We start from the raw sequence: 26414 nt of genomic DNA, 5'->3' as shown, positions 1-26414 counted from the left end.
ATTCCATCACCTGGGGGAAAAAAATCACTGCCAACATTGAAACATATTCTGTTTCTTGCTTTTTTCCCTCCACCTAATCTATTCTTAGCTTTTAAAAAAATCTTTAGGCTTCCCAAAGGTGACTTTCAATAGTCACATAGTGTGTTGGTGTACCATAATCTGTTTACAATCATTTTGGACAGCATAGGTTGTTTGCAATTTTTCAGTAAAAAAAAAAAAAAGTAAAACATATGGTCAGAGCTATGGCATTGTTCAACTCAAATTTAGAAAGCTCTGGAGGAAAGAGGTGATCAGAGTTTCGGGGAAGATGGCTAGGCAGATGGGGTGGGTGTGGCTACGTTCAATGAAGAATGCAAGAAAAATTAGTTCAGGGGCTCCGACCTGTGGGGGTTGTCTGTAGAAAGCTGCTCTGCACCGGCTAGGGACTACTTCTTACCACGAATTTAAGGATGGTGAAATCAAATCTTGATTTGAAGGACTAGAGATGGGGACAGAGGGTCCTGATCTCTGCCCCCTTGCCTTGGGCAAACAAGAAACGGTTTCCTGTCCTTTCCCGGGACAGAGGTCTCTGAACCATTAAGCTGGAGGCACAGAGCTTCCTCACTCCCTCTAGGAAACACTCAGTCTAGCTCTGGGTTTGGGCAGTCGACGATCAGCCTGAGGTCAAGAATGGAGGTGATCCGGGGTACAGAGGAGGGAACTTGGGGTGCACATTTACAGAGTCGGGGGCGTTCCCAGTGCACGGAACCTTCCCAGTAGTGGTAGCGGAACGCAAAGAGACAGGAAAGACAGACCTGGCGGGAGGAGGCATGGAGGGGTAGGTGAGTGGGCCACGCTAATACCTAGGCAGGGATCGACCCTGGAAGGCTGTTGATGGCCACGAGGGGAGGAGGAGAGTAGCAGACAGATTAAGCAGGTGATGTAGGATTTACAAATGGAGGAGGCGTGGGCTGGTGACAGGAGGAGGGCCGGGAGCGTCAAGTGTGCCCTGAGCGTGCGCGAGATTTATCTGAGAGGCGTGATGGGCGGCGGACTGGGGAGAGCAGAGGTGGGGCGCGGGGTGAGCTGCTCGGGTCGCGAAGGCGGAGACGCGAGATGGAGAATAACGGCTGCGCACACTTGGCCGACCCTTTACAGTCGGCTCCCAATTAGCCTCCCGTAATTTCCTCCTTGCAGGCGAGAGGGCGAGGTTCGGAGAGGCCGGGTGACTGCTGAGGGCGGGGGCCCAGGGGAGTGCGAGGCCCGGAGGAAGGGGTGACTGCTGGGGGTGGGGGCGCCGGGCGCGGGCGGGTGGGGGGCGGGCCGGCGGCGGCAGCCTGGGAGCGGAGGGGGGAGGCGGGCTCCGCCGGCACACGCCGCCCCTGGCAGGCGGCCTGAGCGCGTGCGAGGAGCCGCCGCAGCCGCTCGGGGTCGCCTCGAGGCCCAGATTTCCCAGCGCTCGGCTCGCGTGGCAGCCGCCTGGGCGCCCGGCCCCGCGACTCGCTAGGGGCGGCCCCGCGCCCCGGTCCGGCCCTTCGGCGGAGTCCGTCGGATCCCGCCTCGCTCTGCGCCCCGAGGCGCGCCGCCTCCCAGCCCGAGGTGAGGACCGAGGGACGAGCCGGGCTGGGGGCGCGCTGGGTATCCGAGGCCCCGCGCCGCGGCCGAGCCCAGCGCGGCGGAGACAGGAGGGGGGACGTGGGGAGTCAGAGGCGGGGTGCAGAGACTGCGCGCTGCCGGGTCCCCGTGTCGCCTCTCGGCGGTATCCCAGTACCCCTCCGTCCCGATTGCGTTCCCAGCCCCGGCCCTTCCCGCGTCCTGACCTCGCTCGCGCTGTCCATCCTTCACCTCCTTCCCACGTAGCCGGCTCCGCGTTTCTGTCTCCAGTCCCCTCGCCTGCTCACACCTTCCTCGCCCCCGCCCTCCCGCTGCACCACACCTTCCCTTTTCTCCCCCGATCTGGACGCCCCTCTCCCCCTCGGCCCCTGTCACTCGGAACCGAACCGGAATCCTTGCCGCTATCCCCGAGACCGGCCGCCTCTCAGCCCATGCCATCCCACAGGTGTCCGCACGTCCGACGATCCATCCGTCTGTCCGTCCCGGGGCCGGCGCTGACCATGCCCAGCGGCTGCCGCTGCTTACGTCTCGTGTGCCTGTTGTGCATCCTAGGGGCACCCGTAAAGCCTGCCCGAGGTGAGCGCTCCCCGGGGGGCTGTGGCCCGGTCCGGCCGTCCCTCGCTCGCACGTTGACCTCTGCCGGCCAGAGATGGCACTGCAAGCCGCTCCGACCGCGGGCTTGGCGACACCCAGCGCTTCCCTTTAGAATGCGACTCGTCTCTGTTCTGCCTTGCCCCAGCGCTGGGCCCCTCCAGTTACCGGGACGCTGCGTCCTTTCCCTGGCCTTGCATCTCAGGTAGCCGAACCCTGACCCCCGGGCTCACCCTCCCACATCAATCTCTTGCAGGCGATGACTGCAGCTCCCTCTGTGACCTGGCTCACGGCTGCTGTGCGCCTGACGGCTCCTGCAGGTACCTCTCCGTGGAGCACGGTGCTCCCAAACCCTTTGATCCGCATTTCCCAGGCCTCCATACTCACAACCGAGTCAAGCCCCAGGCCTGACCCAGAACGTCTAGGGCCCTCCCCATGGCCTCAAGTCCGTGGCACACACGGCAGATGGGCAGCCTGGCACCATGCTGGTCCCTTCCCCATTTCCCTTTGCCTTGCCTCTCCTTTGCTTCTTCTAACTACGGCTCCCCACTTGACTCTCCCAAGTCTGATCCAGGAACTCTTTCTTCTTCAAGATGCCAGGAGAAAGACCTGAAGCTTAAGGGAGTGTGGAGAGTGGGAGCCATGAATCGAGGGGGAGGAGATAAAGATAAGACAGACGGAAAATTGGTTTAGCCTGGAAAAGAAAGGCTTTGTCAGGGTTGCTGGGGAGATGCACTTATTCAAGGGGGTCTTTCTTTGATGAATTTAAGTAACTGACACACTGGGGTAGGGGTTGGGTAAATTCTGCAGCAGGAGGAAGGGTGTCTGGGTGTAAAAACATGAGCTGACAGGGCAAGCTGCTGGAGGGGCTGGAGGTGTTAGGGACTCTGAAGCAGGCCTTGCCCGGGAATCAGGGTGGGAAGACAGTCCCGTTGACCTTTGAAGGTCACTCTTCTTTCGGAAAATATTTCTAAGCACCTCAGATATGCCAGAAACGGTGCTAGGGGCACTTAACAGGCATCATCTTAATGTCTTTTCTTTTAAAAAAATTTGTTGTTGTTGTTGGCTGTGCTGGGTCTTCATGTTGCACATGGACTTTCTCTAGTTGCCTCAAGTGGGGGGTACTCTTCATTGCAGACCTCAGGCTTCTCATCGAGGTGTCTCCTCTTGCTGGGGAGCACTGGCTCTAGGGTGCACAGGCTCAGTTGCTCCTCATCATGTGGGATCTTCCTGGGCCAGAGATTGAACCTGTGTCCCCTTCATTAGCAGGTGGATTCTTAACCACCACTGGACCACCAGGGAAGTCCCTCATCTTAATTTCTTCCTCAACACATCCCTGCCAGGTGTCGCCCCAGGTTACAGATGAGAAAACTGAGCCTTGGAAAGGTTAGACAGAGTGCAGAACCAGAACTCCAATGCTGGTGCCTGGTGGCCTGATATCATATTTGTATCTGGTGACCCGGCGCAGCTCTGTATCCACCCGGGATAGGCCTGCTTCCCCTCAGGGGCTGTCATGTTTGTTTCCTGTTTCCTGGAAGCTCTGAGCTTGCCTCCTCCCTGTCTTCACCTCCTTCTACCCAGAGCCCTGACTCTGTGCTTGCCCCCCTCAGGTGTGACCCAGGCTGGGAGGGGCTGCACTGTGAGCGCTGTGTGAGAATGCCTGGCTGCCAGCATGGTACCTGCCACCAGCCCTGGCAGTGCATCTGTCACACGGGCTGGGCAGGCAAGTTCTGTGACAAAGGTAGGGGGGTAGAGAGGGTGGCTGTTGGACCGGGGGGCCCCATGTGTCTTGGGAGAAACATCCATCCTTATTTATTGAGTGCCTCTTGTGTCTGGCTCAAACCCTCAAATATGTAGTTTTCTATATATAGTCCATGGAATTCTCCAGGCCAGAATACTGGAGTGGGTAGCCTTTCCCTTCTTCAGGGGATCTTCCCAAGCCAGGAATCGAACCCAGATCTCCCGCAATGCGGGCAGATTCTTTACCAGCTGAGCCACAGGGAAGCCTGTAGTATTTTATAGCTGTAGACTTTATACCTGTCTGTTATCTGAACTGGTCCTCAAGACAACCCTCTGTGGTAGGTAAGACACCTGTGGGAAACTGTCCTCATATTGCAGATGAGGAAACTGAGATCCACAAATGAGACACAACTTACCCAGAGGCACATTGAGACAGACTTACAGGGCTAGGGCTAGGCACCTCCTGACTCCAAATTCAGTCTTGTTTTCCACCCAGGTTGGGACTAGTATGAGCCACCCCCGCAGAGCTCTGGGTGGGGCCTGGGCAAGTCTGGGTGCCACGCGTGAGGGGCTGTCCCAGAGCCCTCCCGGTCTCCTCTGCAGATGAACACATCTGTACCACGCAGTCCCCCTGCCGGAACGGAGGCCAGTGCGTGTATGACGGGGGCGGTGAGTACCACTGTGTGTGCCCACCAGGCTTCCACGGGCGTGATTGTGAGCGCAAGGCCGGACCCTGTGAGCAGGCAGGGTGAGTGCTGGCCCCCCGGTTAGGTGAGAATCTGGTGACAACGGAGGAGAGAGGACTGTGGAGGGGGGTGGCGGGGCAGTGTTAGGGCTGGGGGTCTCAAGTCCCACAAGCTCGAGGATAAAACCCCAGTCTGCTGGAGTATCCCAAGGGCTCCTCAGCTTTTTTGACACCATCTGAACCATTTCTCCAACGACAGAAGCTGACAGGGGCTGGAGGTGTAACACATCACTGCGTGACTTCCCTGGTTGGGGAGCCTGTGGGCCTAGGACCCCCCCCTCATCCTCCCAGGAAAGCTGGTGTGCAGCCCCTGAAGTTGTCCCGTGCGGCAGCCTAGGCCTCATGGTGAATGAGGAGACAGCCTGTGGGACTGAACTTGTCTTTATTCCCGCCTTGGGTCTAAGAGTCTGAGAGAACACGAACAGTACACTCGCCTTGGTCTTGACTCTAGGCCAGGCCCTCTGCTACCTGCTTGACCTCAATCATTTCATTTAACCCTCACAACCTGGGAAGCCGGGTACTGCTCTGATCCCATTTTTAAAGGAGGCATTTGAGGCTCAGCGAGAGTGGCTTGAGGGGACAGAGCTAGAGAGGGGTGGTGGTAGCAGGGATCCGGATATCGACTTGGTCTACCCTGCAGGTGGCAGTTGATAAAACACCCTCCCCGCCTCCCCCACCAGCTCCCCATGCCGGAACGGCGGGCAGTGCCAGGACGACCAGGGCTTTGCCCTCAACTTCACCTGCCGCTGCCTGGCGGGCTTTGTGGGTGCCCGCTGCGAGGTGAACGTGGATGACTGTCTGATGCGGCCTTGTGCTAACGGCGCCACATGCCTGGACGGCATCAACCGTTTCTCCTGCCTCTGCCCCGAGGGCTTCACTGGGCGCTTCTGCACCATCAACCTGGATGACTGTGCCAGCCGCCCCTGCCAGAGAGGGGCCCGCTGTCGGGACCGGGTCCACGACTTTGACTGTCTCTGCCCCAGCGGCTATGGTGGCAAGACTTGTGAGCTAGTCTTACCCGTCCTGGGTCCTGCCAGCACAGCGGACACCCCCCCAGGGCCCACCTTGGCTGTGCTGGTACCCGCCACGGGGCCCATCCCTCACAGCGTGGGCGCTGGCCTGCTGCGCATCTCTGTGAAGGAGGTGGTGCGGCGGCAAGAGGCCGGGCTGGGCGAGCCCAGCCTGGTGGCTGTGGTGGCATTCGGGGCCGTCACCGCCGCCCTGGTCCTGTCCACGGCGTTGCTGACCCTGAGGGCCTGGCGCCGGGGTTTCTGCCCCCCTGGGCCCTGCTGCTACCCTGCCCTACACTATGCACCAGCGCGCCAGGACCAGGAGTGTCAGGTTAGCATGTTGCCGGCAGGGTTCCCTCTGCCGCCTGACCTGCCCCCCGAGTCTGGGAAGACCACCGCTCTGTGATGGAGGTGGGGGCTTTGTGGGCCCCTCCTTCACCTCCTAGGGCGCTTGGACTGGAGTGGCCCCTTCTCGTCACCCCCCAGCTGGGGTACACACACGAAGGGACCTCAGCCTCATGCCACAAATATTATTTTTTTAATACACAGAATGTAAAAATGGGAATTTTATCAAATAAAACTATGGATGTGCATGTGGGCTCCTTTGCCAGAAAAGGTCTGCCTGGAGTCCCAGATGCCAGAGGGCCAGAGCAGAGGCCTGCCTCTGGGGAAGCCGTGGGACTCTGCCCGCACAAAGAGTGGCTTGTGAAGAGGAGCCCAGGGCACCCTTTCCCCTCTGTGGAGGAGAGGGAGAGGTAGAGACACAGAGGAGTGTAAACCATCGGCAGTGCGGGGGGGCCCGGGCCCTCACGGGGAGGAGCGCGCTCCCTGCGGGCTGCTCTGCAGCAGCTGCTGGAACAGCGAGTGGGGCTGAGTGCGCAGGGCGGCAGGGGAGCCCAGCTCCGCCACCCTCCCCGCGTGCATCACCAGCACGCGGTCGGAGTTCAGGATCGTGTTGAGCCTGCATGGGAGGGGGTGGTCAACACGGGGATGGAGGCCTGCACCCTAGAGAAGGCTGGCCTCCTTTCCCTCCTTCCCCGCTGGACAGCGCCCCCCTGCCCCACAGGCTTCAGCCCCAGGGGTCTGTGCTAGGGGAGGGGCTGCACGTTCCCTGAGACCGTGCGCTACAAGGGGCCTGGTGGGAGCCTAGAGAATGAGGAGCTGAGAGTCACAGGGGGTGGCATTTCCGGAGCCCTGACTCCCGGGGTCCCTAAAAGGAAGTGAGGCTCGGGGTCCATGACACCCCTGATTTAGATTCTCACTCTGGATGCCTACACACCTGTGGGCGATGGTCAGCACTGTCTTGTTGGCAAACCGTTTGCTGATGGTTTGCTGGAGCAGCTGGTCTGTCTTCTGGTCCACGCTTGCTGTGGCCTCGTCAATGCACAAGATCTGGAGCATGTGGGGAGGGTTAGGGAGGAGGAGGGAGAAGAGGGTTAGCCGTGGCTGCTACGCATGCCTCCAGCCCCCACCTCCTGGTCTGGCCCAGGCCAGCCCCCGGCTCCCCACCTCTAGCTCTAAAAGGAAAACGAACTTGGTCCCCTGTGACCTCTCCCCAGTCTACTTCCTCAGCCCTCACCTGTCCTCTGCCTTCTTCCTGGCCCTCTCGAATGTCCCTCCCTCTTGTCTTACCTTGGCATCTGTGAGGAGAGCCCTGGCCAGACACAGCAGCTGCCTCTGCCCCAGAGATAAGTGCCGGCCCCTCTCGCCCAGCTCACCATCCAGACCACCTGCGAAGCACAGCGTCTTCACCCCGGGGTTCCGAGCCTCCTCCAGCCCCTCTCTGCTCGCTCCTCCTGCCACCACGCAGGACAGGACACTCACCCATAGACTCGATCACCTCACTCAGGTGGCACTGCTCCAGGGCCTGCCATAGGGCCCCATCCTCATATAGGCCCCGGGGGTCCAGGTTTTCCCGCACGGTCCCGCTAAACAAAAAGGGCTCCTGGGGGATGATCGCCAGCTGGGATCTGGGGGGTGAGGAGGGGACAGGGGTTGAGGCTGGAGATGTGACCACTGCTGCTCCCAGCACAGGTCTCAGTTCAAAGGTCCAGCCCTTCAGGAGAGCGTGGGATAAGACTTAATCACAACTCCCATCTTGCTCCCTGCTTGGTCAGCCATGAACCTAGAACTGGACAGGTGCTATGAGGAACACCAAGGAAACCAAAGGCCTGAGGGGCAAAAATAGAATAAGCATAAGCCAAACTGTGTGGCACTGACATCAGTGTCGTGGGACAGCAGTGGATGGCAAGGAACGGCCAGAGAGTGTGTCTGGGTAGGGGACGCTTCCAGGTTGGAAGCAGGCCTGAAATTGGGTCCTGAGGAGCTCTCTGGTCAAACCATAAGGGGAGGCCGTCACAGGTTAGAAGAGAAGGCAGGAAGGACAGGGCCAGGGCCTGGGGTCAGTAATGGCTTTAGGACAGCGCTTCCCCCTACCTTTTCCCATGTCACGGAACTAAGAAAATGATAACAGAGTAACGTGGTTGGGGGGATGTTTGGCTCCAGATGAGGCCACTTGTGGCCAGGGGCTACTGGCCTAGGTCACCAGCTGTCCCAAGCCCCAGGGCACGGCACCTGCGAGGCTCTGATTCAGGAGAGTGACCACTGGTCTAGAGTGGAAGGCATTGTATGCTGGGAAGTCCAAGATGAAGCTGGGAAGGTGAAAGCCTTAAGACCGCAGCTTTGAATCCAGGCCTGAGTGCAGGGAGCTCACTATTCTAGCCTGCTTGTCCAACCCTCTGTCTCACCTCCTGATCCACCCTGGCTGCTGTGTGTTTATATGCAGCCTTCCTGGCTGGGCCTTCCTCTCCCTGCCAGTGGCCGTGTCCCCTCTTCTCACTCCCCCACACCTGAGCTCGGCCAGCTCCAGCTGGCTGGTGTCCACGCCGTCCAGCAGCACTCGCCCGGAACTGGGCTCCAGCAGCCGGAAGAGCACCAACAACAGGGAAGACTTGCCAGAGCCCGTGCGGCCCACGATGCCCAGCTTCTCTCCAGGCTGCACGCGGAAGGTCACCCCATCCAGGGCGTTGGGCAGCCCTGGCCGGTACACCAGCACCACATCCTGGAACTCCACGCTCCCCTGGCTCAGCCAGCCGATGCTCAGCTGGTGGGGTCCGTGCGTGGGAGAGGGCGGGAGACGGGTGAGATGGGGGGAAGGGTGGAGTGATGGTTTGGAGAGTGGAAGGGAGGGATGTGTGGTGTGAGAGGAGAGGTGGGGAGAGTTAGGAGGGACGGGGGACAGGCCTGTAGAATGGGGAGATCACAAGGGACGCTACAGGAGTGGAGAAAAGCTGGTGAGGGGCACAGGGAGAGGAATTGGGGGTCCTTCAGGGTGCCGGTGCCCAGGCTGGGCTGGGGCTGCAGGCTACCTGTGGCCGCTGGCCCCGGGGCTCCTGTGGCAGGTCACAGGAGTACTCTTCCAGCCGCTCGACGCTCACCAGCATGGCTTCTGTCTGTGTGAAGCTGCTCACCAGCCCTGAGAGCAGGCCCGTCAGGGACAGGGCATAGGAGAGTGACAAGCCCACCAGTCCTGGGGGAGGGGACAGAGCGCTCAGAGGCTGGGACACTGGGATGCGTGTAGGGAGGGTGTGGGCAGAATGGACGAATCCTAAGCTGTGGACCATGGGGATTTAAGGGAAGCCAGCACTGAAGCAAGAAGATGCAGGAGCCAGGCCGGGCCCATGGAAGGATGGATGCAAGGGAATGGGTGGGCCTGGAGAGGCTACACAGAGGGATAGGTAGAAGGCAGGTGGGCCGGGGTGGGGTACTAGGTGCTGAGGGTGGGGGTGAGCAGGCAGGGGTGGTGATGAGAAGTCCTGTTTAGCCCCAGATCCACCACCACCTGGCGAGGGACTCCTCAAGACTCAGCGTCCTCAACTCTGAAATGGGGGTGATGAGAATGACAACATATCCTCACAGGGAACCCTGGTCAAGAGGTGAAAATGCTTGGCGGTGAACGGAGAGGTCGCGGGTGGGTGGCGGGGAGGATGAGGAATAACAGCCTTCTGAGGTGAGACTGAAGGGTCCCGGGCTGGCACCTGGGTTGGCGAGGCCCTGCTGGTGCTGCACCAGGGCGATGCCCGCGATGGCGCTGACCACCGCGGCCCCCATGAGCTGTAGCCGGATGTCCAGCCACTGCATCGTGGCACTGGCAGCAAACTGGCACCTCTGGTTGAGCTCCAGGAGTCTCTGGTTCTCCTCCTCAAACCTGAGGGAGGCCATGCTGTGGCTGCACTGACCCGCCCAGACTTCCTCCCTGCAGAACACCCCCTCCTTGGCGTTGACCCGCACACCCACGGGCCTCACCGCAAGGCTACAGAGGAGCCAGTGAGCTCTTTCACAGCGGGGTCTTCTTGGCCTCACTAACCTGTTTTTTCTGTTTCCTTCCTCTTTCCCCTAGAGATCCAGCACCCCCCCCCCCACCCCGCCCCCTTCATCCCCCCTCCATCCCAGCATCTCACGCCTGTGGCTCTGGTTGGAAGAGGCACTCACATACCTGTAGGTGGCCCCGGCAGCCCGGAGCACAGGGAGGCCAGCCAAGGTGTCGGCCAGGTGGGTGTAGAGGGGAGACAGGGTGAGGCTGCCCAGGCGCCGCAGCTCCCGCGAGGAGGCCCTGTAGTGGCTCTGCACGCGATAGTAGATGACGCTCAGAGGTGGCAGCAGCAGCAGCAGCCAGGGCAGGCCGAAGCCCAGCACAGCCAGGAGGCCCAGCAGGCCTGCCGCGTTGGCCAGCAGGATGTTGAGGATGAAGGGCAGGCTGTCATCCGCACAGGCCACGTCAGAGGAGAAGCGGTTGAGGACCCGGCCCGTGGGCGTGGAGTCGAAGAAAGTCACGGGAGCCTGGGAGAAGAGGTGTGGTTGGCCCAGGGCAGGATAAGGCAGAAAAGCCGTGGAGGCGGCCCCCGGGGAAGGTGGGCTGCGGGGAAAGGCCCAAGGTAGAGAACAGGAAAGCAGTGAAGTGTTCCCAGAGTTCAGGGCACTGAGGAGGGGCTGGAGGAGCTTAGAACAATACCCCAACGTAGGCAAGATAGAGGCTCTCTGTCCCTCTGGCTGGTGGGGACCCTGAGAGGGCAGGCTGGCCACCCCCTACCTCTGTGCTACATGTGCCTACTCTACTTTCGAGGTCAGGGAGCTAATCCCATTCCAGAAGATGGAGACTTCAGGCCGTGAGTACGATTTCGATGTCAGGAGGAACACCCTGACTGCCCGTGGCTGGACAGAGTGGTGAGGACAGCAGTCAAGTCAATACTGTCTCATGGTCAAGGGCGCAGGCTCTGGAGTCAGACTGCTCCTTGGATTCCAGCCCTGCTGCTTACCAGATGTGAGACCCCAGCCAAGAGGGCTTCCTCTCCTTAAGGCCCCCATCCCTCATCTCCAAAAGGGGGACGGTAATGGAACCACACATTGGGGCTGACTGTGTAGACAGCAGTCAGGGGCTCAGCGGAGTCTGCCTGCCATGGAGCAGGGGCTCAGGAGCTTTTTAGACTACTCACTACTGGGAGGTACCTCTCAAAGACCATCCTTTTCCTTTCCCCGCCTTCCCTGTCTCCCAAGTCTCTGCCTTTACTGGGAGAACAGTCCTATCTTAAGGCAGGGAACTAGGTCAAAGGGAATTGCGAAAGTCACCCCTAACATCAGCAACCTGAAGACATGGGCAGGCAGTGGGCAGGTGCTCCCTGAGAGGCAAGGGAAAGACCCACATGGTCCTGGGTTCATGGCCACAGGGCTAGCTTGCCCAGGTCACATACACTCTCAGAGCCTGTTTCTTCATCTGTAAAATGGGGATAACAGTACTCACTTGACAGGGTTATAAGGAGGCCCTAATAAGAAACCAGACAAAAAAGAGCTTTGTAATAATAACATCGTTAATAATGATGGCTGACTGAGCGCTCAGTATGTGCCAGGCGCTACGCTAAGTACTTTCCCTGTACTGGTGGACCCTCATAATGTACTAGGGGGCAAGCGGCAGACAATATACACACACAGCAACAGGCATGGATTTTAAAATGAGCTCTAAATAAAAACTGTAAGGAAAGAATGTCATTTATAAAACTGCTGCTGCTGCTGCTAAGTCGCTTCAGTCGTGTCCGACTCTGTGCGACCCCACAGATGATAGTCCACCAGGCTCCCCCGTCCCTGGGATTCTCCAGGCAAGGACACTGGAGTGGGTTGCCATTTCCTTCTCCAACTCATGCAAATGAAAAGTGAAAGTGAAGTCACTCAGTCGTGTCCGACTCTTAGCGATCCCACGGACTGCAGCCCACCAGGCTCCTCTGTCCATGGGATTTTCCAGGCATTTATAAAACTACCTGGGCACAAAATATAGCCATTTTGTAAAAAGGCAAACAAAAAGATACATATTAAACATACCTCACAAGGCTGTTTATCAAGGAAAGGAGGGAAATGGAAACAAGGTTTGCAGGTAAGAGATGGATCAATAAATAAAACCCAAAAGGGACCTCACACAAGCTAAGGGGTGGTTAACTCAGTCCTCTGAGTTTGAAGTCCAATTGGAAGAGACTCTGAGGAAGATTCTCTTCTCCTCACATTACAGACAAGACAGCCATAGGCTTAAGTCACTGGGTTTGAACCCAGCAGCTACTCTGCTCTCAGTCTCTCCAGGTCTCAAGACGTCAAGTGCTGCACCCAAATGAGAGGAGCTGATTTCTCCTGAGCACCGGGGGATGGGACAGGCCCCCCAATGAAGCCCAGGTACTGGCCACCTCCACCCTCCGTCCCCTCACCATGAGGACTCGGCCCAGGAGGCGGCGATGCAGGGTGGCGGCCGCTCGGAGGGTGCCTGCTGCGAAGAGCACGGCCCGGAAGAGGGTGCAGAGGGAGTTGACACCAGCGATGGTCGCGTACACGGTGAGGTAGAAACGGAGGTCTGAGGAGCCATTGGGGGCAGCTTTGGGCAGTGGGGACACTGAGGTGCTGGGTGGTGGGGAGGGGGCTGTGGGTAACCAAAAGTGGGGCCACTCAGGGTTCCCTTCCCCGCCCCCACACCACCTCTCCCCACCTTCCAGAAGACACAGGCCCTGTAAGGCCAGCCCCCAGCTCACTCCCTGCCCGGGAACCAATGAGAGCCCCAGACCCATGCCCCGCCACTCACTAGAGGCTCCCAGGGGAGAAGAGGAGCAGCTGGGCGGACAGCGGCCCCGCCGAGCCCGGCCTGATAGGGGCCGGCGCCTCCTGGGAGCTATTCTTGGCGGCCTTCAGCTCAGAGATCCAGTGGGAGAGCCACCAGTCTGCCGCGTTCCTGGTGGCTGGGGGGATGGCAGAGAGAAAGCTGCCAGACAGACTCATCTTCCTCGTTCCATTCAGACACCCTCTTCTGCCCTTGACTCTGGTTCCCACCCTCCTCGGCCCCTGGCCCTCCCCACCTTGCCACCACCCCGTGTCTTTCCTAGCGCGCGCATCTTTCCTGGGCCTGTCACCCTTCAGCTCTGGGGAGAGCGTGATCTTGAATCTGCAGGATGGGAAGTCAGACTTGGGGGCAGGTCAGAAGATGACTACAGAGCCCACCCTCCCCGCCTCTCGCCAGTCACCGGGACTCTCAGAGTTAGGGACGTGCCTCTGGTCCCAGCTGCTGCCCACGCCTGGTGAGTCTCTGGGCTTTGTCACGATTAGCACAAGGTGAGGGGTGTGACAGGGACCTAGGCAACAGGGCTGGTGGGGGAATGAAGGCCTGCAGAGATTGCTCCTACCTTGCATGAGGAGCAGAGAGAAGAGGATGGCGAGAGCCATGCCCCAGCCCACGGCCCTCCAGTAGGCGCGGTACACGTGGAAGGCCACGGCGCCCTCCTTCTTGCTTTCCTCCTGCCGCAGCCGGCCAGACGCGCTCTCCTCCACCTCCAGCCCCTCCTTTGTCTTCGTTGGGTTCTCCATGGACCGGGCTGTGGCTGCAAGGATCAGAGAGGTGAGGGGTGGGTGGGGGTGGGGGATTCAGCTTGTAGGATGATAGCTGAAAACCTCAGTGTTTTCAGGGGCAGGCAAGCTTCCTAGAAACCTGTCTCTGTAAGCACGGTGGGGAAAAGCAGGCCCTTTCCTCTCACCCCCGGACCGTACCTGGGTCAGACTCTTGTCCATCCTCAGCCCAGGCTCTCGGGGCAGCTTGTACCAATGGCAGGATCTCAGAGGGAGGCCCTGGAAGGCAGCAGGAGAGATTAGGAGGGGGCTCTTCCGGGTACAGTCTATGTGTTTCTGAACATGTCAGCCAGTCCACCTTCCATGCTCTTTGGAACCCCTACCTGGACCTCCCCTAGCAGGTCTCTGCAGACCCTGAGCAGAACCATCAAGTTCGGCCCTCCCTCTGTGTCTGAAGCCTGATCAGCTCCAGAAAAGGTCCACCCCTGGGAGGAGAGTTATGGCCACCTGTGAACACCCAGTCCTCTCACTACCCCTGGGCGTTCTCCTCATGCTTCCTGCAACTCCTAACACTCTGCTGGAGCTTCATTTCCTCCTGCTTCTATCTAGTGAACCTGCAGATGGTCATGTCCCTCTGGATAATAATACATCAGAGTTTCTGTGTATCTGTTTTTAAATAAAATGACTGTTCTAACCCTGACTCTGTCTTCTCTGAGGACATCAGACTGCCTTCAGAGACCCTGGGCCTCTAGGTTTCCCCAAGCCCCCAGTCCCAGATGCACGGCTCCTTTCCCGCCTGCTCTCCGTCCTTCACACCAGTTCTGTGATGGCAGGAGAGGGCCGCCTGTCAGAGAGGAGGATGAGGGAACCCAGCACACACACGGAGTGGATGGCCGAGCCTCCCCTCGATGATCCACCTGCCGCACCGGGGCAGGCGGCTCCCTTACTCTGCCCGGCTCCCGCCCGTCCTGGTGGCCCACGTTACCGGCCCGGACGAGGCGCCCGGCCTCCAGCAGCAGCACCACGTCCGCCCGCTCCAGGTACTCGGTGCGGTGGGTGCAGAGCAGCCGCGTGGTGTGGCTCAGCGCTCCCAGGATGCACCTGTGCAGCAGATGGGTGGCCACGTCTGCATCCACGGCGGCCAGCGGGTCGTCGAGGAGATAGAGCTCCTTCTCCTGGGGGGAGGGGGGTGGGGACGCCATGGGCGCCAGGTCCTCTGGCCAGAACCCAGACCTCTCTTAGGACGTGATCTTGAGGCCATCAGGCAGGAGGGTTGAGGGGGAGCTCTGGGGGCTACCCCTATAGCAGTAAAGAAGGAAGAGAGACCAGAGGGGGGACTTGCCTCCAGTAAAGTGAGGCCAGTGCTCAACTGTGCTGGGTTCTAGTGCCTCAGGCCACCTAATGCTTTCCAAAGGGTCTTTAATACTGCCTTGAATCAGCAAAAGGAGGACAGGATGGCCAAAGGACCAACACCTTAGCAGCACAGAGGGATCGAGGGAAGAAACCGGATGCTGATGGAAATATCCCCACACCACCCCCTCCCTAGCCAAGCTTGAGTTCCAAGGCTCCGGACACATCTGTCTTCAACTAACCTGGTAGACGGCACGAGCCAAGGCAATCCGGGCCCGCTGTCCCCCGCTGAGGGTCACGCCTTTCTCCCCCACCTCCGTCTGGTCCCCAGCAGGCAGAATCTGACAGGACAGGCGTCCCATTGTTGGTCAGCGAGCTCCCAGTACCTTCTGCCCCATTTCCCATCCCTCCATTGGGAAGAAATGGCAGGGGTGAGAGAGCCAGGGAGTTTGAGGAGACTGAACTTAAATTTGGGGTGTCGGAGCCAGAGGGGGCAAACCACAACTCCAGCAACAAGCATTTGTTGGACACTTTCTTTTTTTCTATTTTGGCCATCCCTTGTGGCATGAGAGATCTTAGTTCCCCAACCAGGGATTGAACCTGTCACCTGTAGTGGAAGCACAGAGTCTTTAAACACTGGGCAGTCAGGGAACCCCCTGTTGAACACCTTCTATGTGCTGAGCAGTTTACAGGCATCCTTTCACCCAACCCCACAGCAACCTTATGATGTTGATACTATCTCATTTCACAGGTAAGACCAAAGCTCAGGGTACCCACACTGTCCAAGGTCATTCCATAGCGAGTAAAGGGCAGGACACGAATGCACATTCTTAACCACACTCACTACCCTGACTACAGGTAGTCGCACTCATTACCCTGCATTTTTCACAGGCAAGGATGAAGACGGACAAATTCAAAGTGGAACTTCCCTAGGCTTTTAGAGGAGGAAGGTACCCCGCGCCTCCCTGTGGCCTGGGGAGTGGTCTCCTTTGCTAAGGGGTCCTCATGCCAGAGGCAGCACTTGTGGTCCACCAGACGGTGGCTCCCCTGAGGGAAAAGCTTTGCGATTCATCTCTTTTTCTTAGTGCTCAGAGCAGTTCCCTGCACCCAGGAGACATGCGGGAAATGTCGCCAAGGTAGAAGCAAATGAGAAGTGGACAGAGGATGTCCCACGGTCAGAGTCAAAGGTCTTCCTTTCCAGGGATGTTCCATATCTACCTGGACAGGGTGGTGCTGACCTTAGTCCTGCCGGGGAAAAGTCAGGAGACAAAGCTGGACTCTCATTCCCCCTAAACTCAGCTTTCTGGATGTGGGGGATCTAGTGGCTTGCCAGACTTCTCTAGATTGACCTTGACTCTCCCAGGGGTAGGTGGGGGAAGGCCTCTTGAATCAGAACCATTAGCCAGACCTACAGAGAGCTGAGCCTCATGGGAACCCCTCCCCTAGTCTCAGAGACCCAGAGTTCCCCCGGCTGCTGTGTGGAGCACCTGGTCACCAGCCCCTTTGCCAGGTCCTGTGCAGACGCTGGACACTCTGCGAGGACCATAGCCTGACAGCCAGTCCTGGGTAAATGATGCTGAGTACAAGCAACCCCTTCCCAGAGAAGTCAGTCTCTGATCTGCGGTGTCAGGGACATGGGGAAGCGGGTGGCCAGGCACTCACGCTGAGGTCCTCATCGAGGGCGCAGGCCTCCAGCACTTCCTTGTACAGCCGGGCGTCAAACGTCTTCCCAAAGAGAATGTTGTCTCGGATGGTGGCAAACTGGATCCAGGGTTCCTGGGTGGCCAGGCCGAAGCCTTTGGATAGCCCCCACACTGCCACCTGCCCGCGGAGCCTACAGAGACCAAGGCCAGCAGCGTGGGGGGCCGGCTCCCCGCTGGTCCCCTCCTGGCCCAGCCCCTGCCTCTCAGAAGCCTCTCCTGATGGCTGTCTTTTGCACGGGGGCCCCTTTCATGTCACATGACTCTCTGGATTGGCAGCCACTGAGGTTGAGGGGTCCTAGGGAGGCTGGAGGCCCCCTGTGGACTGGTAGGGGAGAAACTGCTCTTTGACTGCAGTCAAACAGCTGTCACAGGTTGAGGTGCTCAGAAGAGAGTGTGGCCAGCACACCGCACGCATTCACTCTCACAGTGAAATAAGCAGGCCCTCGCTCACACTTCTGTTCCTCTCTGGATCCCTTCCTACACGCTCTCTGAGAGCAGCTGATGCCAGGTGTTTCTATTTATTTCTTCACTCACTGTTACAGTATTTCTAACACTCTGCAGTGATGGTTATGAGAACCCACTTTCTTGACTGCCTTTCCCTTTCCAGACTGAAAACTCTCCCAAGAAAGGGACCAGGTCTTGCTCATCTGGGCACCTCTGGCCCCTAAACCAGTGTCTACCACGTAGCCAGGGGCCAGGGAAGTGCTGGCTAAGGGCAGAACTAAGGATGGGGGTGCCAGCAGTTGCTTACCTGTGCAGCTCCCCAGTGATGGCAGCCAGCAGCGAGCTCTTCCCGCAGCCCACCTTCCCCACGATGCCCACCAGCATTCCCTGCAAGGAAGCCACACGCATGAGTGTCAGGCCTCCCTCCAGAGGCCCTGGGCTGCCAGTCACCCCATGGAGGGTTCTCTCTAGGCCCCAGTTAAGCCTGAGGGGAAAGATTTCTCCAGCCCACAGACTGAGGTGTGCCTCAGTGATTGATGCGATGCTGGCCCCAGGGGAGCAGGGTGTTTTATTCTCTGCTCAGAGAAGCATCAGTTTCACTGTGTGAAGAGCCTCTGGAGAGGAACAGTGTGGCAGAGAGATGGGAGGAAAACTGCCCTTGAACTTTCCAGGAAAGCACTGAGGCAGGCAACTCAGGATGGGGAGAGGGGAAGGAAGGACTGAAGACTTTGGGGCCTGCATTGTGGGCTGGCTAAGTCCACCTGCAGCCAAACTTCTAAAAGCTCAGGGCAAAAGGCAGTGTTTACACAGATGCCCATTTCTGTGATCTGCAGTTTAAAATTTTCTGTGCTCCCTTCCTTGCTTGCCGTAACATACATTCATGGAGCCATCTGTGGGCATGTGTGTGTGTTCAGTTGTGTCCCCCTCTTTGGGATCACAGGGACTGTAGCCCGCCAGGCTCCTCTGTCCATGGGATTTCCCAGGCAAGAATACTGGAGTGGGTTCACAAAGGAAAACAATTTCTTCTCTAGAAAAAGGCAGGGCTCCTAGCAGCTGCCTGGCAGCCAGGGTGAGCCTGTCTTTGAGTGGGTACCAGACCAATCTGAGACCCATCCCTGGGAAACCTTCCTCCTGCTGGCCGGGGCCTCTAAGTGGAAGGCCTCTCTGCAGGCCTACTTCTGTTTAAGGGAGAGCAAGTCCACAGAGAGGGAAGGAGGCAGATCTAGGAGCCAACAGAAGGACTAGCTCGGCAAGTCGAGGCCTGGCTCAGAGCTGCTGCCGAGATCTGCCCAGGTGCTTAACTGTGGATTCTGCAATTCATCTCTATATCCTTCTTACAAATTCTTGTTGGCTTAAGCTAGCTCCAGCGGGTTTCTATGACTTAAATCCAAAAAAGCCCCAACTGACACATTAGTAAAATTCCTCTGAAAAATTCCAGCCTTGTCTTGCCTGAACTAAGATGAAAAACAAAACATGTAGCCCAAGCCAGAGATGTGAGCCAAATGTGGTCAAGGTGGTTCAGGAACTGCTGGAGAACACAGGGTTGAGCTGTGGGGCAAAGGGTTGGACACGGGTCAGGGGAGAGTGAAAACTTAGGACTTGGTGAACAGGAGTTGCCGTCTTGCCAGGAATGTTCTTACAAGTGCTCCTTTGACGATGTGTGCCCCGGTGTGAGTCACAGAGTGTGATGCCTTTCCACCAGGCTAAATAGAGGATTATCTAAACCATTTGCAACATCCTTCTGAGAAGGGGCTGCTGGGGCTCACCAGTGTGGGGAAGATGCTGGACAAGTTATGGGGTCTGTTCTGAACTCTGTGGCCCCTGCGGGACACAGAGAGACAAATGCAATTGCTGGTCTGGACTAGGTGGACTGGTCTGAGCGGTCTGGTGACCAGGGATGGCTGTGACTGCTCTAAAGCCGCTAGGTGTTAGAAAAATGACATCCTGAGATAAAAATCGCCTAAAGGCGAGATAATCTCATCACCTCTCCTATTCAAACCTGCCCACCAAAACGTCTCTGGTCTTCCCCTTGGTAGTAAGAGTCACAGGGGCCAGCTGCTATGATTGGCTCTGTCTTTGTCTATCGGTCACTGAGCTTGCATGTCTTTCATTAGTCTGGAGACTCTCCTAGGGCATTTGACCAATGAACCTTTTTCACTTCGAGGTGACTGATGAAGGTCTCCTGGCTGGTTCCAACTGGGTCCCAAGAGAACAAGGCTTCGTGTAGCTCCAGGGCTGTAGATGGCTCTGTCGGGGGATCTGTACAAGGAAAAAGCCACTCACCTTGGGCTTCTAGTCCACAACCTACCTGCCCCGCCTAGACTCTGCTCCTCTTGGCAGCATCTGTGTACAGCAACCGAGGGGCTACAGTTCCCTGCTCCCCTGTGCCAGATTCTGCCCACCAGCTTCCCATTACCTGGGCTGTAGTAGGCCTGGGGGTCATGGTTGGGAAGGTCGAGGAAACGCTGGATCCGGTCCAGGGACACTTTGGCCTCGAGGAGGCCGTTGATCACCCAAGGGAAGTTGTTGAGGGGAAGAATGAGCATGCGCACCAGTGCCAGGGCGGTGAACACCTAAGTGGGGTCAGAGGTGGTGGGGGGAGGGGTTGAAGTATCACCTAAAGCTTAGGAATTATCTGAAGGCCTGGCCTATGGGTGGCCCTGCAAACAGGTCTGTGGAGGGGGCAACAGGGAGCAGCAGAACTGAGGGCTTAGCTGGGTGACATTTGGGTTAGAGATGGTAGAGGTGGCCATTCCAAGAATATCAGAAACCCCAGATATCCTCCAGGGACCCAGGTCACTCCCTGATAAACACACATGCCCAGCTCACGCTGAGACCTTCTCATAATGTCTAAGGGGCAACATCATCTGGCTAGACCCAGCACTGGATCCATCCTGCACTGGATCGTGAATTTTTCCCTCAGGGCCATAAGAATGAGGCTAAGGGGACCTAACTGGAAGTTGGAGAGGAAGACGAAGGGAAAAGAAGTAATTCCTTCGCAGAGGGAAGGGTCCTATATCCAAGGCCCCAGATGAAAGGTCCCTTCAGAGAACTTCCTGAGAAGGGGAAGGAGAAGGCAGACAAGGACCCTCCACTCCTCCTTCCCAGCAGCACTGAGGCCCCCCGCCCAACCCCGACTCCACTGCAGTCTCTGCGCTGCTGCTTCCGTCTCACATCTTCCTGCAGCCATCCCCCCCTTCCTGGTCCTCACCTTGGTGGCAGTGAGCTGGTGCCCCATGAGGACGTAGGTGATAAAGATGACGATGGAGATGACGACTGGCAGGGCAGCCCACAGGTACACACAGGCCGCATCCAGGTACTTGATGACCCGGAGTCGCCCCAGCTCTTGAGCTCGGCAGGCCTCTACGCGGGCCCCCAGCGCCTGCTCCCACCCGAAGAACTTGATGACACGCATGCCACTCAGCAGCTCTGTCACGAGCTAGGGATGGGGACGAGAGAGCAGCGAGAAGTGGAGACACTGCTCACGTGTGTTCTCCTCTGCCCAGTCTCCCCCAGGCTCCTGGCATGGGATGTCAAGTACTTGGAGCTCCCCTATGCCCCAGCCGGGGACAGGTTGGAGCTAGAATTCCCCCACCTTCTTAGAAGATGAAGTGGTGGAAAGTATGAGGGGGGAGGTCACCACACTGGGGTAAAAGCACTCCTTCCATTAGATGAGGGACTAAGGACCATTCCCAAAGCCAGAAGATGTGGGCTTCAGGGGCTGGTCACCAGTCTGGCCCCACAGCTTGGGTGGTACAGGAACCATTCCTATGGGAGTACACAGGTGTAGGCCACACCACAGCCCAGGGTTGGGCAGGTTGATAGACCCAGGTAAAGATGGGCAAGGGCCAGAGAAGCTCCTTGGATCCTAACGTTCAAACATCCCCAGCCTGCAAGCCAGGGAGGCACTGGGAGCCTTCCCAGGAGGCCCCAGAGACTGGTCAGTAGCTGTAATGGGTAGGGGAAAAGGCCATGCCATAAACAGCTTTCAGGGACACCCCCTTGCCATTAGCACTCGGAGCTATGCCAGTGAGAGAAGGACAAGTATGCTGCATGGACCCAAAGCCCATCCCCTCTGAAAAGGTACCACAATCACTGTACATTCCAGAACTGACTCAGCCAGACCCTCACACCTAGAGTTGGCCCAGGCAGGGGGGACACCTGCTCCTTTCCCCACAGCCCACCCCAAAAAGGTAGCCGGGGTTCTCCTAGGCCTCCACATGTGGCTATGGGGCACTCTGTGCCTGAGATGAGGAGGAGGCTGGAGACTTGGATCCTGGCTCTAACACTAAAATCCCATTTGGCCCCAAACAGCTCAATTCCCACCTCTCAGAATACTATAATATTACTAACAGGCCACATTAACTTAGTGCTTACTTTGCAACTGGCACCGTGATGAGCAGCATCTCGCATGATCCTTCCAACTGTGTTATGAGGCAAGCTATGATTACCCTCATTTCACAGATGAGTAAACGGGAGTCTCAACGAAGTGAAGTGACTTGTCTGAAGTGACTGAACTAGTGAGTGGTAGAGTCGGGATGTGAACCCTGTCTGTCTTTCTCTAGTCTGAACTCCTAACTTCTAGAGCACACACTCTCTTGAGTACTGTGCGTGGGAGACCTGGGCACCAGAAGGCTGGGTGGGGTCTCTGGATGGCTGAGGGACCCCAGGCAGCCCCTCACCTTAACCCGCGCGTCCTTGTGCTGTAGCATCTCCTGGTTGCTGGCCATGATGCGGGTGGCAATCACTTTGTTGACGGGTACCAGCAGCAGCGCCAGGATCAGACCACCCACGAAGGCCACGCCCACCTGCTGGTGCAGCAGATAGAGGGTGATGGCCAGTTGCAGGGGCAGGCCCCAGGCCTCGTGAAAGCTCCCAGCAAAGTTGAGCAGCCGCTCAGAGTCGGTGCCTAGTAAGTTTAGGACCTCCCCGGCAGGAGGGCGTCTGGGCCCCAGCTGTAAAGCCTTTCGGTACAGGATGTTCAGCACAGCCCCCCGTGCCTGAAGAGCCACCTTCCGAACCTCATACCCATACTGATTCTGCAGCACGGCTCCCAGAACAGCTCCACCGGTGAGCCCCAGGGCATAGAGCAGGCCGTGGCTTAGTGGCTCTTGCCCCTCCTCCAGGAAGCCCACCAGGAGGGACAGCAACAAGGGCCCCGAGAATCCCAGCATGGCCCCCACCAGCTTGAGCAGTCCAAGAGCCAGGTAGCAGCGCCCAAAGGCCCCATACAGGGTCCTCCACAGCCGGGCCCCCTCCTGCCAGTGCGCCTGGAAGACACGGGCTAGGTAGGTTGGGTGCAGCCTGCGGGGGAGGCGGCAAGTGTCCTGGGGCTGCCGGAGCTCCCCCCGGGCCCCGCGGGCCAGCAACGGTGCCAGCCAGGCGTAGGAAAAGCGGGACAGCCAGCTCTCTCCATCTTCAGCTACCTCGGGCTCCTGGCCCTCAGAGAGGAGGGGCTCCTGGGCCCAGGGTTCCTGTGACTGCCCGGGGACTGCCCAGCCCAGTCCATAGGCCAATAGAGCAGCCAGCTGCAGGATGAGGAGACACAGGCGGGAGAGGGGCCCTGCGAGAAGCGGTGGCAGGAGTGTGCCTCGCTGGCAGTGCCACAGCAGGGTCAGCACCAGGGCTGGGGCTGGCAGGAAGGCAGCCAGAGCCAAGGCCAGGGGCCCCCGGGAGCGGCCATGCAGGGCATGAGCCAACACCCACAGGGCCAGGCTGTGGCTGATCCAGGCCACGGCCGCCACGCCCCCTGCCAGCACCTCGAGCCCTCTGGGCCCTGGGCCTGCCCCTGGTGGCAAAATGACTGGAAGCAGGTCGAGCAGTGGAAAGACGGAGAGCAGGATGGAGGCTGCGAGTCGGAGGCGCCAGCCGGGACTGCAGTGTGGGGTGTAATCTGGATTCCTGGGGACAACGGGGGGAAAGAGAAAAGAAGGCACATCACAGCTGACTCAGGGTCCAGACAGACCTCCAGCAACTCACTCACTGGGAGGGAATCAATTCCCTTTCCTGCCTTGTATACGTTATTTTCATCCCATTTTACCCTGGAATTCATGGTCTTTTCTCCCAGGAAATCTTCCTGGATTAAACTAATCCATTTTCTCATTTATACACCATTTCTGATCATTCTTTCACCACAGAAATAAAAACAATTCTGAGTTAAGGTTGTACTGAACATGAAGATTCTAATTACAAAACAAACAAATAAAACACACACACACCTCATCTCAACCTAAATTTCTTACAGATAACCTCTACGGGGTGAGTTTTCACTTTTACAAAAGTATCTACTTAAAAGAGCCCTTCTGCAGCCATGAAGTTAAAAGACTCTTGCTCCTTGGAAGAAAAACTATGACAAACCTAGACAGCATATAAAAAAGCAGAGACATCACTTTGCCGACAAAGGTCCGTCTTGTCAAAGCTATAATTTTTCCAGTAGTCATGTATGGATGTGACAGTTGGGCCATAAAGAAAGCTAAGTGCTGAAGAATTGATGCTTTTGAACTGTGTTGGAAGACTCTTGAGAGTCCCTTGGACAGCAAGGAGATCAACCTAGTCCATCCTAAAGGAAATCAGTCCTGAATATTCATTGGAAGGACTGATGCTGAAGCTGAAGCTCCAATACTTTGGCCACCTGATGCGAAGAACTGACTCACTGATGTCCCCGATGCTGGGAAAGACTGAAGGCAGGAGGAGAAGGGGACAACAGAGGATGAGATGGTTGGATGGCATCACTGACTTGATGGACATGAGTTTGAGCAAACTTCAGGAGTTGGTGATGGATGGGAAGCCTGGCATGCTGCAGTCCATGGGATTGCAAAGAGTCATACATGACTGAGCGACTGAACTTAACTGAAAAGAGCCCTTAAATTCACCTGAAGCACTATTAGATGAATAAAAATTTGACTTACACACAGCTTCTGTACTCTATTAGTACAGCTTAAACTTGCTGAAGCCTCAGGATATTCCACTCTGTCTCTCTAATGGTTGTAGAAGATGGTGTGTATCATTTTTGCAGCTCCATTAGCTGAAGAAAAATGTCTTTTGAGTTTTGTCTGTAACTTCTTGGCTTGTAAAAAATGTTTTTAATAAACAGAAGGGTGAACTATCTGCATTAAAAAACACTCCCTTTGTTGTTGGGTTACTTAAATTTTTAATTGTATAGTGAAATGTTTGGAGTTTCCTTTAAAAAGTTCAGTGATCACAGTTACACAAAGGGGTTTATATTTGAGTAAAAGTCAACCTTTAATAATTCTATTTCTTAAGATGTGGGGACAGAAGAAGAAACAACTGGCTCCAAGTTGGTCATTAACCAGGCTTATGAACATGGGCAAGCCTCTTCTTCACTGCATTTCGTTTTTCTCATCAGCACAGTGAGCAGTAAGGAGTCTGGACCCAAAGCCCTCTGAAATCCTTTCCTGTCTGAGATTCTGGATCTCTCTTACTTGTTTGAGCAACTTACAAGAGTCTGTTAAGTGAAGTGAGATAAACATAATTTCTATGGATTATATATTGGTCTTTCTTGCCTTTTCCTTACACCATGAGTTCTGAAAGGACTATGCCCATTTTAAAAAGATACTTGTCTCAGCATGGTCGGTCTCCCCCTTGCCATCTCCAGACTTTTTTCTCTTCATAAAGGACAAATCAGGATTCCTCCAAGACCAAGCAGATCTGAAGCTTCTCCTACCCAAGAAAGGGATTCGCCATCCCTGTAACTCATCTTAGGTAAGGACGCATTTGTCTGTTAGACTAGACAGGTTAGACCTCTCTCCTGCCTTATCAATAGCAAGAGTGAGATTAACTTTACCACATCCAGCTATACAGGAACTACGCACAAAATCAAGGTGAGTTCAGCACCTGCATCTTACAGCCCCAAATGGAGGAAGGATTAAAGTTCTAATTTTGCTCTTCTCTTTTACCTACCACTTCCTCTCCAGATGAGTACCTATGCTTCTCTTGGCCTAGAAACACTTAAGTTTCCTAGATGGCAGGGGTGAGAAACTGGTCCAACAACTTCAGCACACATCAACCTTTTTGGCTTAAAAACACTGTTCACCCACTTTCGTCTCCAGTTCATGACAACTATGGTTGGGCATCTGACAATCTACAAAAGTGATGATTGCTACCATGCATCAGGCCTTAAAAAAAATGTGCCAGACTCTGCACTATATGCTTAAATGCATTATCTAATTGAAGTCTCTCAACAGTGCTATGAGGCGCAGGGAAAACAGGTTAACTTGCCCTCAAACAGACACAAGGCTGCAAAGTGGTAATGCCCACATTTTATTCTCCTTTTTCCCTAGAGACCTCATTATTTCGGTTACACTTCCGCGGAGACGTGGTTTTCGAGTGAAGTCTGCAGGCACACACGGACAGATGTCTGCACCTGTCTCTACTCACCTCGGGTGGCCCCAGTGGCAAGCACTGAGCACGGCCAGGAACGCGTGGGGCAGGGCGCTGAGCGCCAGCTGGGTGAAGCAGTGGCCGGTGGTGTCCCCCTCCCACACCGGGAGCGGCTGCAACGCGCTGGTGCCGCACAACCTGGCCAGGAACCTCTCCATCGAGGCCTCACCTGCGGGGACAGCCGAGGGTGGAGGAAGGCAAGGTCCCTTCCAGGAGGGAAATCCGCGTTCCCAAGGACCCGGCTCAGGCTGGGAAACCTGCACCCGAGGGGGCGGGACGCCGACCAGGAAGCGGGGTGGAGCCAGAGTGACAGGGCGTCCCCTGACGACCCTCGCCTCCTCCAACCCTGCCCACGAACCCGCGGGACCTTCCCTCGCTTCAGCCCGGAATCTGGACGCCGCCAGTTCTTGCGTTACCTCAGCGGTAGAAAGCGAATTGCTTTGGCTCCCAGAAGCTGGCGGCTTTCTGTACTGGTCCCCTAGCCGGGTTCCGCTTTTCCCCACTCCTTGTGTCCCCGTCCCCAGAGATCCGGAACGTTTAACTTGAAAAAGCTGTTTTTCACCGGATCCTGAAATCCCGAACACTGGTGGAAGCGAAAGAGTCTGCGGCCGACGTGGGACCCTGGCCAGGCTCGCTTGGCACCCCCTAGAGGTGGGATGACCTCCCAGGTGCGCACCGGCCCTCGTCTCGGGGCTTCTGTGCGCGTGCGCTCCGCTCTCGGGGCGGCGGGGTGGTGGTGGTGGGGGGGTGGTTCTCCGTAACGAGGTGCACTGATGCGGATCTCACGGTTACACTGCTGGTTACGTGCGCTTCTGCTGCCTCACTTGCAAATAGACTGATCTCAGCTGTAGTGAAGCTTCAGTCATACTCTCTCACTTGGAGTACACGCTCCCATCTGTTTACTGTTTACTAGCAGGCACATGCGTTTCACAGTAATTCTGAAAGCTTCCAGCCATGTGAAGCTAGACGGGC

General features: G+C 57.0%; 2 protein-coding genes across 3 annotated transcripts; one reads left to right on the top strand and one right to left on the bottom strand.

The window, feature by feature from the left end:
• Window positions 1–1359: 1359 nt before the first annotated feature.
• On the top strand, window positions 1360–6272 carry DLK2 (delta like non-canonical Notch ligand 2). 2 transcript variants are annotated; one of them, XM_061146783.1, is made up of 6 exons: window positions 1360–1578; window positions 2039–2169; window positions 2441–2504; window positions 3795–3925; window positions 4621–4672; window positions 5350–6272. In XM_061146783.1, the coding sequence occupies exons 2-6, from the start codon at window positions 2094–2096 to the stop codon at window positions 6083–6085; spliced, it is 1059 nt and encodes a 352-aa protein (XP_061002766.1). In that variant the 5' UTR covers window positions 1360–1578; window positions 2039–2093; the 3' UTR covers window positions 6086–6272. The 2 variants fall into 2 exon arrangements, with proteins under 2 accessions (XP_061002766.1, XP_061002765.1); XM_061146782.1 differs by having other exon boundaries at window positions 4528–4672.
• On the bottom strand, window positions 6201–26093 carry ABCC10 (ATP binding cassette subfamily C member 10). Its single transcript, XM_061146781.1, has 22 exons — window positions 25859–26093; window positions 25440–25611; window positions 21725–22943; window positions 20254–20481; window positions 19459–19615; window positions 19192–19301; window positions 17350–17429; window positions 16558–16729; window positions 15138–15236; window positions 14531–14720; window positions 13747–13824; window positions 13386–13580; window positions 12791–12944; window positions 12423–12612; window positions 10175–10518; window positions 9717–9886; window positions 9048–9208; window positions 8529–8782; window positions 7504–7649; window positions 7312–7409; window positions 6959–7071; window positions 6201–6640 (listed from the first exon to the last, which is right to left on the bottom strand). The coding sequence occupies exons 2-22, from the start codon at window positions 25598–25600 to the stop codon at window positions 6487–6489; spliced, it is 4473 nt and encodes a 1490-aa protein (XP_061002764.1). The 5' UTR covers window positions 25601–25611; window positions 25859–26093; the 3' UTR covers window positions 6201–6486.
• Window positions 26094–26414: the final 321 nt, after the last annotated feature.

This window comes from Dama dama, chromosome 7, assembly GCF_033118175.1.
Source record: "Dama dama isolate Ldn47 chromosome 7, ASM3311817v1, whole genome shotgun sequence".
Taxonomy (NCBI): Eukaryota; Metazoa; Chordata; class Mammalia; order Artiodactyla; family Cervidae; genus Dama; species Dama dama.
This window is presented reverse-complemented; position numbering and strand designations above follow the sequence as displayed.